The sequence below is a fragment of the Chiloscyllium punctatum genome, chromosome 49, assembly GCF_047496795.1.
Source record: "Chiloscyllium punctatum isolate Juve2018m chromosome 49, sChiPun1.3, whole genome shotgun sequence".
NCBI lineage: Eukaryota > Metazoa > Chordata > Chondrichthyes > Orectolobiformes > Hemiscylliidae > Chiloscyllium > Chiloscyllium punctatum.
Genome location: NC_092787.1, coordinates 20,636,535 through 20,650,884, shown reverse-complemented (window position 1 = coordinate 20,650,884; position 14,350 = coordinate 20,636,535). Strand labels below are relative to the sequence as shown.

General features: G+C 46.3%; 1 protein-coding gene across 1 annotated transcript; it reads right to left on the bottom strand.

Moving 5' to 3' along the window:
- On the bottom strand, nucleotides 1–13,806 carry ptrh1 (peptidyl-tRNA hydrolase 1 homolog). Its single transcript, XM_072565591.1, is given in 5 exon segments — nucleotides 1–165; nucleotides 2,370–2,415; nucleotides 6,596–6,648; nucleotides 6,651–6,700; nucleotides 13,587–13,806. Coding segments are annotated over 5 exon segments (534 nt in total).
- Nucleotides 13,807–14,350: the final 544 nt, after the last annotated feature.

Below are 14,350 nucleotides of genomic sequence, written 5' to 3'. Positions count from 1 at the left end.
CTAAACCTTATCCAAATTATCCATCAAATAATTAGTGCACTGCTCCAGCGCTTGAATCACTTTGTATTGTTGGACTTCACTGTAATGTCCCAGTTAATGATGGAGTATCCCACGCTTTGATATGTGGGGGGCAGGGCCAATGCCAATCATCAAATGTGGCAGAATCTTAAAAGATACAAGGAGATTATTACACAGTAGTAGGTCTTTTTGAAATTAACTCCAAGCAAATTGGGCTTGAACTGGCACCCAACTAAGGTGGCTATTGGTTAAGAAATGACTAATCTTTGTGGACAAAGTTAAAAATCACACAAAACCAGTTTATAGTCCAACAAGTTTATTTGGAAGCACGAGCTTTCAGAGCGCTGCTCCTTCATCAAATAGACAGCTACCTGACAAAGGAGCAGTGCTCCAAAAGCTAGTGCTTCCAAATAAACCTTGTTGTGTGATTTTTAACTTTGTCCACCCCAGTCCAACACCAGCTCCTCCACATCATAGTTATTGTGGGCAGCAATAGCTTTACAGTTCCATAGCCTGGATTCATAATTAAACTAAATTGATGAGTGCTCCTGTCCATTGGTACAATTGTACAAGAAAGACATGAGTTGAAGGCTGCCTGTAATTCAAGATAGCCGACCCAGAAAATACCTATGCAAAAGAGAACACGTTGACACAGTGCTGTCCTTCTGAGTTCAGAAATGCGGTCTGCTGTAGTAAGCGAAGGGAAAGGAGGCGATTTATCTTGCACCAGGCCGAAGGGGGTTTGACCTGCAGACGCTTGTTGCTAGTGTCTGCATGAATTATAAGTGAAGTTTTTTTTTTGAGTTTAATTTTTTTGTGCAGTGAGGCATCATTGAAAAGAATTTGGGGAATAGGTAAGATTAAATACTAGTCTGGTAGTACAGAACTTGAAGATTGCTAACAAAAAAAGATGCGTTTTGTGGAAATTTTCCATCTGGCTCCCATCAGGAGGAAAGGGGACCATTTTATGCGATAAGAGAATGCTGATTGGTGGGGAAGTTGCGGTCCACATGCAAACCAATCAGCACTCTCTTTTCATACAGCAGTATTTCTCCTTTGCCCCTTTACATTCCCTCATCTGTGTCATTGATATAAATTGTAAAAAGTCACAGCATAGTCTGCAAGACTGTACACTGTCAATTGGAAAGGTAAAAACAAATATGGGCACACTGAAGATTTAACCATCCCTTCTTAAAAGACAGAAAACTGATATAGTTATGTGTACTGTGCTGAAGTGCTGGATAAACTGGATTAGAACATGAGTCCTGATGTGTTAGCCAACAATTTGTTGCTGGTTTGCCAAAGTATTTATGTGGCCTATCTCCCTCTCTTGTGGCTTCCATGAAGCAGACAAGCCAAGAAATGCACCTTTTAAAACAGACCAGAAATTAAATATAAGTACAGAACGAGGAGAGTTGGAAATTGGAGCAAACAGGTGGCAGATTCAATTTTGTATCAATAGTATGAGGTAATGCACTTTGGAAAGGAAAATAATTAAATGAAATATTTACTAAATGGTAAGAAAATCATGATTTTCATTTTTAAAAATATACTTACTGGCAGAAGTAATTTATCTGTTACTGGATAATCTGTCATTTGTTTATGCATCAATCTGAATTAGTCAGAAGTCACATGACACCAGGTCACCTGACGAAGGAGCAGCGCCCCTAAAGCTAGTGATTTCAAATCAACCTGTTGGATTATAACCTGGTGTGGTGTGAGTTCTGATTTTATCTACCCCAGTCCAACAGCACTACCTTCACATCAATCTGAATTTGAAAAAGACCATACGATAATATACCTCGTTTCCATTGCTTGATTAGACTACATGCATGCTTGAAATGTGGCATAACCTTAGAAGATACAAGCAGATTATTACACTATAGAAAGTTTTTTGAAATTAACATGAAATAAGTCGGGTTTGAAATGTCATTGACTAAGACGATAGAGAACTTTAGTGTGTAAATATGAGGAATGGGGCCTGATCAAACTGGCCGACTTGCACAGGCTGACAACAACTCAATATGCGGCCGTGTCTATGTGATCCTATTGCCTTGTGTCTATTCTCGGCACTTTCTAAAAGATGGAGAGAGTGAGGACTGCAGATACTGGAGATCAGAGTCAAAAGAGTGTGTTGCTGGAAAAGCATCAGGAAGGGCTTATGCCCAAAACATTAACTCTCCTGCTCCTCAGATGCTGCCTGACCAGCTGTGCTTTTCCAGCATCACACTCTTCAACTTTCGAAAAGATGTCAAGTCTGATCATCAAATCATCATGGCCATGAAAGGACGACTGAGATTAATTTACACCCAACAGAATTTTGTCCTTTTTCCAGCCAGTTAGATATTTACATCACTTTTCATTTTGATTATGCAGGAAATTACTCCAGTGTGTTCCCTGGGAGAAAAGCACGTGTTCATTTAGAATGGTGTAACAATGAAAACAATCCAGCAGATGTGAGAGTGAGCAACATCCCATTCACCTGTAGCCAGCAGCAGATGTGCCTTCAACCCATCCCGTGACTGTCTTTTTGGGGATATTGATTAATGTTTGCTTGCCTTTCTTGCACAGGAGGCAAGGAAATCATATGAGAAGGCGAGAAACTTAAATCTTCATGCAGCCTATAAAGAGTTCCTTTCAAAATTAAGCTATTTATTGTAACTGTTGGTCATATAATTTATTTTTTCCAACCTGTGGAAACTCCTTGAATAGGAACACATGAGGTGTACAGCCTTATAGAAAGTTCAGGACATTGGTTTGGAATGTGGCTGTTAACAGAGCGTCAGGAAGTAGCAGTCATCTCTCTCCAATGAGACAACAGTCCTCTGGGACTTGACCTTTCACACTGGTCACTGCTTCAAGCTGCCTCTCTTTATTTTTGGTGTAAGTTTCACTGACCAGGTGGCAGATGTGACTCAGTGGATAACCTCTCACCTCTGCAACCACAGGCTGTAGGTTCAAATCCTACCCTGACATGAGGACAAGTGTTAAGGCTGACAGTCTGAGGGAATACTGCACCATCAAGCACAATGTCTTTCCATGGCCCTGTTAAACCATGGCCCTGTCTCCCATTTAAAGTGAATGTAAAAGATCCCATTGTATTATTTTGGAAAAAGGGCAGAGAGGTTATCTCCTGCACTGGCCAATACCTATCCCTCAATTAAGCATCACCAGAAACAGATGATCTGATCATTATCACACTGTTGCTTGTGAAAGTTTGCTGGATACAAACTGGATGCTGTGATTCCTATATTACAACATCCTTCGAATTATGTAGCTGATATAACGAACTCTGGGTGTCTAGTACCTCTGGAAGGTGCTATATAAATGCAAGTCTTTTATTTTAATACTCTTCACTAGAGATATTCAAATTCTCATTTGGAGAAAATATTCTCTCAGGCTCAGTGGTCAGTACTGCTGCCTCACAGCGCCAGAGCCCCGGGTTCGATTCCACCCTTGGGCGACTGCGTGGAGTTTGCGCATTCTCCCCGTGTCTGCGTGGGTTTCCTCCGGGTGCTCCGGTTTCCTCCCACAATCCAAAAATGTGCAGCAGGTTAAGTGAATTGGCCATGGTAAATTGCCCCATAGTGTTCAGGAATGTGTAGGTTAGGTGCATTAGTCAAGGGGAAATGTGAAGTAATAGGGTAAGGGAATGGGTCTGGGTGGGGTACACTTTGGAGGGTTGGTGTGGACTTGTTAGGCCGAAGGGCCTGTTTCCACACTGTAGGGATTCAACTGTCATAAGGACATGCAGAGTGGCAGTGACCTGCACTTAGTATCCATGTGGCTGTTCACTATGTGAGCCCAAACTCAGCATGCCAACAGACTATTTTCATCAATCAACCCTGTACTCACTCTGTTTCCCAACAAAAGTGCATTTTCCAGATGGAGTTGCTGAGAAACAGTCCAGATCAAATTCCATGACTTTCTTTTTTTGGCCCCCAGAAGCAGTGAGACCCATTTTAATGGCCATAGCTATTACTTAATTGGCTATTTTAACACAAGCTAGTGGAGGTGAGGGGGAGTGCTCAATCATAGTATCCCCACCTCTGAGCCAAGAGGCACAGATTCAGGTTCAGGTCCAGAACCCACCTGCTCCTGAGTTATGTCATACCATCTCTGAACAGGTTGATTAAAAGAATCACACCAGTGGAGGGGGTCAAACTTGGGATAGTCCCACTGTGTTTTAACTAGTTACATGTTATCTCCCATCGATCATCGAATCCCTACGGTGTGGAAACAGGCCCTTCGGCCCAACAAGTCCTCACCCACCCTCCAAAGAGTATCCCACCCAAATGCCCATTACTCTACATATCCCCAAATTCCCCCTCCCTGCCCATTACTCTACATTTACCCCTGACTAATGCACCTCACCTACACATCTCTGAACACAATGGGGAATTTAGCATGGCCAAATCCACCCAACCTGCGCTTCTTTGGATTGTGGGAGGAGGCCGGAGGAAACCCACGCAGACACGAGGAGAATGTACAAACTCCACAGGCAGTCGTCCGAGGCTGGAATCAAACTCGAGTCCCTGGCGTTGCGTGGCAGCACTGAGCCACCATGCCACCCTCTCTATTCTTTTACTGTGAAACTGATGCCAGCTGATTAATGAATTTTAAATCTGCGGTTGGTGGATGTTTATTAATGCAAATGTATTATGTAATTTGAGCAAAGGTAGGTAAATGGGATTAGGTTTTAGATCAGAATAGACTAGAGAATCTAAATAACTGCTTCCTGTTCCTCTGTGCTATGCTCTGTCCTTTCTTAAAAACTACTGGTTTTTGCAAATTTACTGGCAGCCCTGTAGACTCAAGGGTTATCACGTGGTAGAGTCTTACTTTTAGGCTGATACCATGGATCAAAGCTGAGTCTTGTCCTGCCCTTCATAATCAGGAGTCAACATCTTTGGCTGAGAATTTCCTTTCCTTTAACTAGGGAACTGCACCCACAGTGGTTAGCACTGCTGCCTCACAACACCAGGGACCCGTATTTGATTCCAGTCTCGGGCGACTGTCTGTGTGGAGTTTGCACATTCTCCCCGTGTCTGCATGGGTTTCCTGCAGATGCTCTGGTTTCCTCCCACAGTCCAAAGATGTGTAGGTTAGGTGAATTGGCCATGCTAAATTGTCCACAGTGTTAGGTGTATTAGTCAGGGGTCAGTTACTCTTTGGAGGGTAGGTGTGGACTTGTTGGGCCGAATGGCCTGTTTCCACACTGTAGGGAATGTAATCTAATCAAATCTAATTGCAGTTCAGCTCACTCAGCACAGACCTGGCTATCAGCGGTTTGCTCTCCAGTATGTAAAACAATATTTGCTCTCGTGAAATGAATAACTGCATTTTAATACAGCACCTTCACCGAGAGAGTGAGACTTCCCACATTGTAACATTGTGTAAAAATGAAGACACAATCTTTTGTGGGTCAGTTAGAAGATATGACTCAGGATGTCAAAGTGAAAGAGATGTGTCTGATGAGGTCTTTTTAAGGGTGGGAAAAGTGAGATGAAAGGAGCTGTAGCGAAGGTGTCCCAGAGAGCACAGATGACTGGGCTGAGAGCTTTAACATCAGGGATGGCCTGGAGGATTGAGACAGACGACAGAACAGAGCCAGAGGACGGGAATGGGGCAAAGGTTTAGCGGAGGTTCCAGAATAAATGGCAGGGAAAAGCCTGGGGAGGGATTTGTGCCTTCGGATGAAGATTTCAAATTAAATCTATTTAAATTGTAGGAAATGGGCAGGCAATAGACAAGTAGTATTATCACTGGACTATTAATCCAGAGACCCAAGTAATGTTCTTGGGACCCAGGTTCGAATCCCACCATGGCAGATGGTAGAATTTGAATTTAACAACAATCTGGAATTAAGAGTCTAATGCTGACTGTGAATCCATTGTCAATTGTCAGGAAAAACTCATCTGATTCATTAATGTTCATGAGAGAAGGGAACTGCTGTCCTTACTGGCTCTGACCTACATGTAACTCCGAACCCATAGCAATGTGGTTGACTCTTATCTGCCCTCTGGGGCACTTAGAGATGGGTCAGCGATGCCCCCCTCCCGTCTCTGAATATAAGAAAAAGGCACAAATAAGGGTTCTGGCACTGATGGGTTGGACGTATGAAATGGTGCAGATGTATGTATAGGTTCCTGCCTGATGTACAGGATATGGCGTTTTAAGGTCAGCATTGAGTCAAATAAAACACTGGAATTTCATGTCGTGTAGTGTAGCTTGGCAGAGGAATAGAGGACATGGCAAGTGTGCACATTAACGTGAAAACGTCTGATTGTTCAGTTGATGGAAAATCTGCTTCACCCACAATCTGATAGCACAGGTACAGCGAGGAAAATAGGGAGAAAGGGAGCATAGTGTCTTGCCAGCAGAAGCTGACTGTAGATACTGATCAGCAAGAGGGGTGAGGAAAAAGCAAAAAGCTGGGCGTGAAATGCTGCGAAACACCAGAGGAAGCACAAGCAGAAGCCAGAACTGTTAATGAACTGACCCAATGTACCCAATCTTTTATGGCAAAGATATCGATTAAACTTTGTATCGCCGGTAAACAATTAAAGCAACATACCTTACAGAATTTCCTTCGTTTGTGATAATATATCTACCCAGAGGTATATATATATTTGGTCGTGAAACAAGAACATTTCCTCTGGTACTACTTGATAAACGTTAGCTTAGGGACAGAAAGAAAACATTATCTTAGAATCATCGAATCGCTACAGTGCTAAAAGAGGTCATTCTGCCCATTGAGTCTATACTGACCCTCTGAAGAGCATCCCACCCTATCCTTGTAACTTCTTTGTTTTTACCATGGCTAACCCATAACCACCTGATAAAGGAGCAGTGCTCCGAAAGCTAGTGCTTCCAAATACACCTGTTGGACTATAACCTGGTGTTGAGTGATTTTTAACTTTGCCCACCCCAGTCCAACACCAGCTCCTCCAAGTCATGGCTACCTAATGTGCACATCCCTGAACACTTGTTAGCATGGCCAATCCACCTAACCTACACACCTTAGGAATGATCTTGTAATGTATAAAGTATAAATTCACCTTCACCTACTTTCACAGCTGTGTCCGAGTTTGTAACAAACTGCGTGTGGAAGACGTGAAGGCACAAAATGTGCCCAACTCTCTTAGATATAATCTTAAGCTGGGGGTGGGGGCAGAGAGGTCAGGAAGAAGATTGCAGGTTAGGAAGGTGGTGCTGAGTTCAAAGGTTGGGACTGAGACAAGGTGGGGGGAGGGGAAATGAGGAAACTGGAGAAATCTGAGTTCATCCCTTGTGGCTGGAGGGTTCCTAGGCGGAAGATGAGGCGCTCTTCCTCCAGCCGTCGTGTTGCTATGGTCTGGCGATGGAGGAGTCCAAGGACCTGCATGTCCTTGGTGGAGTGGGAGGGGGAGTTGAAGTGTTCAGCCACGGGGTGGTTGGTGCAGGTGTCCCAGAGGTGTTCTCTGAAACATTCCACAAGTAGGCGGACTGTCTCCCCAATATAGAGGAGGCCATATCAGGTGCAGCGGATACAATAACTGATGTGTGTGGAGGTGCAGGTGAATTTGTGGTGGATATGGTAGGATCCCTTGGAGGGAAGTAAGGGGGGAGGTGTGGGCGCACGTTTTGCACTTCTTGCGGTTGCAGGGGAAGGTGCCGGGAGTGGAGGTTGGGTTGCTGGGGGGTGTGGACATGATGAGGGAGTCACGGAGGGAATGGTCTTTTCGGAATACTGATAGGGGAGGGGAGGGAAATATATCCCTGGTGGTGGGGTCCGTTTGGAGGTGGCGGAAATGATAACGGACGAGACATCGAACAATTCTTCCGCCGCCTTCGCCTCCGCGCCTACTTCTTCAACCTGCATTCTCGCCCACCCTCTGACGACCCCTTCTCCCGCCTCCAACCCACCCCATCCACCTGGACACCCCGTGCTGGCCTCTTACCCGCCCTCGATCTCTTCATAGCCAACTGCCGCTGCGACATTAACCGCCTCAACCTCTCCACCCCTCCCTCCCACTCCAACCTCTCACCCTCGGAGCGTGCAGCCCTCCACTCCCTCCGCTCCAACCCCAACCTCACCATCAAACCAGCAGACAAGGGAGGCGCGGTAGTAGTTTGGCGCACCGACCTTTACACCGCTGAGGCTAAACGCCAGCTCGTGGACACCTCCTCCTACTGCCCCCTTGACCATGACCCCACCTCCCACCACCAAACCATCATCTCCCAGACCATCCACAACCTCATCACCTCAGGGGATCTCCCATCCACTGCCTCCAACCTCATATTCCCACAATCCCGCACCGCACATTTCTACATCTTGCCCAAACTCCACAAACCTGACTGCCCCGGCCGACCCATTGTCTCAGCCTGCTCCTGCCCCACCGAACTTATCTCTGCATACCTCAACACGGTCCTGTCCCCCTTAGTCCAAGAACTCCCCACCTATGTTCGGGACACCACCCATGCCCTCCACCTCCTCCATGATTTTCGCTTCCCCGGCCCCCAACGCCTTATCTTCACCATGGACATCCAGTCCCTTTACACCTCCATCCCCCATCACAAAGGCCTCAAAGCCCTTCACTTCTTCCTTTCCCGCCGTACCAACCAGTACCCTTCCACTGACACCCTCCTTTGACTGACTGAACTGGTCCTCACCCTGAACAACTTCTCTTTCCAATCCTCCCACTTCCTCCAAACCAAAGGAGTAGCCATGGGCACCCGCATGGGCCCCAGCTATGCCTGCCTCTTCGTAGGATATGTGGCACAGTCCATCTTCCGCAGCTACACTGGCACCACCCCCCACCTTTTCCTCCACTACATCGATGACTGTATCGGCGCTGCCTCATGCTCCGACGAGGAGGTTGAACAGTTCATCCACTTTACTAACATCTTCCACCCTGACCTCAAATTTACCTGGACCATTTCAGACTCCTCCCTCCCCTTCCTAGACCTCTCCATTTCTATCTCGGGCGACCGAATCACATGGTCATTTACTTTAAACCGACCGACTCCCACAGCTACATAGACTACACCTCCTCCCACCCTGCCCCCTGTAAAAACGCCATCCCATATTCCTAATTCCTTCGTCTCCGCCGCATCTGCTCCCAGGAGGACCAGTTCCAAAACCGTACAACCCAGATGGCCTCCTTCTTCAAAGACCGCAATTTCCCCCCAGACGTGATCGACGATGCTCTCCACCGCATCTCCTCCACTTCCCGCTCCTCCGCCCTTGAGCCCCGCCCCTCCAATCGCCAGCAGGACAGAATCCCACTGGTCCTCACCTACTACCCCACCAACCTCCATATACATCGTATCATCCGTCGTCATTTCCGCCACCTCCAAACGGACCCCACCACCAGGGACATATTTCCCTCCTCTCCCCTATCAGCGTTCTGAAAAGACCACTCACTCCGTGACTCCCTCGTCAGGTCCACACCCCCACCCACCAACCCAACCTCCACTCCCGGCACCTTCCCCTGCAACTGCAAGAAATGCAAAACTTGCGCCCACACCTCCCCCCTTACTTCCCTCCAAGGCCCCAAGGGATCCTTCCATATCTACCACAAATTCACCTGCACCTCCACACACATCATTTACTGCATCCGCAGCACCCAATGTGGCCTCCTCTATATTGGGGAGACAGGCTGCCTACTTGCGGAATGTTTCAGAGAACACCTCTGAGACACCTGCACCAACCAACCCAACCCCTGCCCCGTGGCTGAACACTTCAACTCCCCCTCCCACTCCACCAAGGACATGCAGGTCCTTGGACTCCTCCATCGCCAGATCATAGCAACACGACGGCTGGAGGAAGAGCGCCTCATCTTCCGCCTAGGAACCCTCCAACCACAAGGGATGAACTCAGATTTCTCCAGTTTCCTCATTTCCCCTCCCCCCACCTTGTCTCAGTCCCGACCCTCGAACTCAGCACCACTTCCTAACCTGCAATCTTCTTCCTGACCTCTCCGCCCCCACCCCCACTCCGGCCTATCACCCACACCTTAACCTCCTTCCACCTATTGCATTTCCAACACCCCTCCCCCCAAGTCCCTCCTCCCTACCTTTTATCTTAGCCAGCTTGGCACACTCTCCTCATTCCTGAAGAAGGGCTCATGCCCGAAATGTCGATTCTCCTGCTCCTTGGATGCTGCCTGTCCTTCTGCGCTTTTCCAGCAACACATTTTCAGCAAACATCACCAAGAGTCAAGCAGCGTTTTATTCTGGCCATTCTCCGACGGCACTGCACCAAATAAAATGCTGTGCTACTTCTCATACCGCGTCACCAGGAGAAACAGAATGCTCGGTCATTGGAGAAGGGTGCTCCCGTGTCTGGGTAAGGAATGAGATTCAGATGTATAGCCAGCCACAGCAGCAGCAGGGGAGAGGATCTGGAATGGAGAATGGACTCCATCTTCACCCTGGGTACCATAAGTCTGCCACCCTCTACTAGAATCTTTTGTTACAATTGAATCAGATGATGCAAGCGTCACTGGCTGGGCCCGCATTTACTGTGGTTGAGAAGGTGTTGGTGGGTTCCCTTCTAGAATTGCTCTATTTGGTGTAGGTATTTCCACAATGCCGTTAAGCATGCAGTTCCAGGATGCTGACCCAACAACACTGACTGATCGGTGATATATTTCCTAGTCAGGCTGGTGAGTGGGTTGGATGGGAACTTGCATATGGTGGTGTATCTGCTTTCCTTGTCATTCTAGCTGGTAGAGATTATAAGTTTGGAGGATGCTGCCTAAGGATCTCGGGTTAATTTCTGCGGTACACCTTGTAAATGGTACACGCTGCTGCTACTGTGCACAGATGACGGAGGGAGTGGGTGCAGTGCCAATCAAGTGGACTGCTTTGTCCTGGATGGTGTAATGGTTTTTGAGTGCTATTGGATCTTCACTCATCCAGGCAAACAGGGAATAATCTATCACACCCCTGACCTGTGCCTTGTAGACGGTAGTCAGGTTTTGAGGAGTCAGGCGGTGAGTTACTTGCTGTAAGACTCCTAGCCTTTAACCTGCTCTTTGTAACTGTATTTATATGGTAAGTCCAGTTCTGTTTCTGGTCAATGGTAACCCAAGGGAGGATGGTACATAGTAATCAGCAGAACATTCCGTGTCCCCTAGTCTGAATCCAATGTCTGGAGTCAATGTTGTGGACTACCAGGGTAACTCCTTCCCTACTGTTTCCCACTGTGCCGCCACCTCTGCTGGGTCTGTCCTGACAGTGATACAGGACATGTTCAGGGAAAGTGATGGTAGCATTTGGCACATTGGCTATTAAAGTCTGACTCCATGAATCTGACTACGTCGGGCTGTTGTTTGACTAGTCTGAGATATCTCTCAAAGCGTTGGTACTAGGCCTCATATATTAGTTCGGAGGATTCTGCAGGGTCAACAGGACTCCTGGTGCTATATTCGATAGCCAGTGTTACCTCGGTCTCTCGGAAATCCTGCAGTGGGTCACTGTGTTTGACCCACCATACTCTGTAGCTTCAGTCAATTGCAAATGCCCTCAAAATTGGGTCACTTGATCTGAATTATCAAACAGGTGTCTCTCATTGACACAGTGTTTGTCTGTGACTATGTATTTATCCTTTGACCAAAATAATTGCCAATTGGTGGTCTATCAGGATGTTATGCAGGGGCAATTGCTGAAATGGTGAGGGCGGTGCCTGCATTTCATTGTAGCTTGATCATCTAATTTTTGTTTTCCTTGCTTTCATCTACCTGACACCATACTGGTCTCTGCCTACCTAGTTTTTGATGTCTTAATGATTTGTGCTTGATCCAAGTCAACTTCAGTGTGACCAATGGAATAGGAGAGCCCTCTTTCTCTGAAAGAGAAGCAAACCTCTTTTCATGGGCTATTTTAAATAGAACGTGACCCAGGAGATTAACAAACTCACTGATCATTGACATGATGAATGATGACAGTACGGGATTACAATCCATGCTCATTTTCTGTTCCAGTGGGCTGTAGATCCCAGGCTAAACGCTAAAAAATCGAATTTATTAAGGAGTAAGAGTAACATGAGCAAAATTAGAATCAACATATGGACTAGGAGGCAATCACAGCATAAAATTGCACCTTTGCCAATGGAATGTTCCCTCAGTATTGCATTGAAGTATACCCTAGATTAAGAGTTCAAGTCTATACCCATAATCTCTGGCTGAGAGGTAACAGTGCTAACAGTGATCCAGAGCTGGCATCTGATTGATGCATATGACACATGTGTGGAAAAGCCGCCAATTAACATTAGCTCAGTTGTGCTTAAAATTACTATTGCACATTCTTATATTTTGGTCTTCTTTTTTAGATTAGATTACTTACAGTGTGGAAACAGGCCCTTCGGCCCAACAAGTCCACACCACCCCGCCGAAGCACAACCCACCCATACCCCTACATCTACCCCTTACCTAACACTACGGGCAATTTAGCATGGCCAATTCACCTGACCTGCACATCTTTGGAGTGTGGGAGGAAACCGGAGCACCCGGAGGAAACCCACGCAGACACGGGGAGAATGTGCAAACTCCACACAGAGAGTCGCCTGAGGCGGGAATTGAACCCGGGTCTCTGGCGCTGTGAGGCAGCAGTGCTAACCACTGTGCCACCGTGCCGCCCATCAATCTTTTCATCAATCTTTTCTGAAAAAGAAAATACATAATGAAGAGAAAAGGTGATACCACCTTCTGCTCTTTAGAGGCAGAGCACATTGTCTCTGTATCAATGAAAACCAAAGGAGGACATTGCTGATAGCCCAGTGGTGTAGATACGACACATTCTGCAAAACGGAGTCACCCCAGGTACAAGCCTGGCATCAGGACAGCACAGGAAGTATAATTTGAATCTGCTTCTGGGTCCACTGGAGACAGAAAGAAATGAACCAACCTGGAACTTCTGCTCTTCATTACCATAGCTCATTTGGACAGGAGTGAATGTGACCCCTTTAAGACCACAGAATACTGCAGCTTAGAAGGAGACCCTTCAATTCATTGTATGTGACCCTATGCTTCAGCAATGTGCTGATATGCTTGGCTCCCACATTAAGGCAAGAGAACAACCTGGAGTCATACTCCAGTAGAACACTGCTGTATAGTCACACATTTTAAAAAAGCTTCTCCTGAAACTATTTGCTCTCCAGTAAAAGTCTCTCACTTTTGCTTGGAATGCCCTCTTGAAGTTACAGTGAATGAAATAAGTTGTCCATTTCCAAGCAAGTCTATGGCCCTGGACTCCTGATTTCAGCACCACTCCTCCCCTCCCCCATTGAAATCGAATTGGATTCTCTCCTAAACCAAAACTGCAGATGCAGGAAATCTGAAAAAAAAAGCATAGAAGTTGCAAGAGGAACTCAGCAGGTTTGGCAGCATCTGCAGAGAGAGAAATGGTTTTGAGTCCAGTGACCCTTTTTCAGAATTTCTCCAGTGTTCTGATAAAAGGTCCACATATGCTGACAGACCTGCTGAGATTCTCCAGCAATTTCGGTTTTGAATGGGTTCTCTCCTGTTCATACACAAAACCTGGACTTGCACAAAGTAGTAATGAAACAGAAAATGACTTGCCTGCCAGACTGACACTATTTCCATTCATTTTCATAAACTGCTTTGGCTTCAATAGGATGATCTGCTGTTGGCCATGTATCGTGATTGTGACCTTGGCGCACAGTCTTCTGTCAAAATACCTCTTATTGTCCACATGGAGCTTCATCACCAGGATATTGATAGCTGTCATCCCCACACTGCATCGACTGCTTTGTATTTGACAGTCACCCAGACCAACCATCTGAAAGAAACTAAACTTTAACAAAACTAATATAACTCAGCAAATATGCGTTTCAGTACTTTATCCAGTTGCTAATATCCAGATGTCCTCCTTAGCTCTTTTCTCTGGTTGGTAACCTCAGCTGTGTAAATCTTCCATTGTCAGCTAGTTACTTCACCTCAAAACAGGGGCAACTGGAGGGAGCCATGATGAGGTTGGTGATGGATTTGTACCACTGGATGTGCCTCAAACGCACGGCTTTCGAACCTATTACTGATATCTCCTTCACACGTGGAAGCTGTAGTTCACTGGCAGAGTTTGTCTGAGAGTCCAAGGAACAAGGCTGTAACAGTCACAGGCAAATGGACAACAGACAATCAACAGGAAATAACACAGAGTAAGTTATGACTCCTTCTTTAACTTGTCTAGATAGAATGTGGAGCTAAGGGAATGTTAGATAAGTACATGAGGGGCTAAGGAATTGCAAGATGTTGATATGGTTGGGTGAAACAAAGTGACAGTGAGCAGCACCCTGCTGTAATTGTTCGGATAGATGTTACTCTGT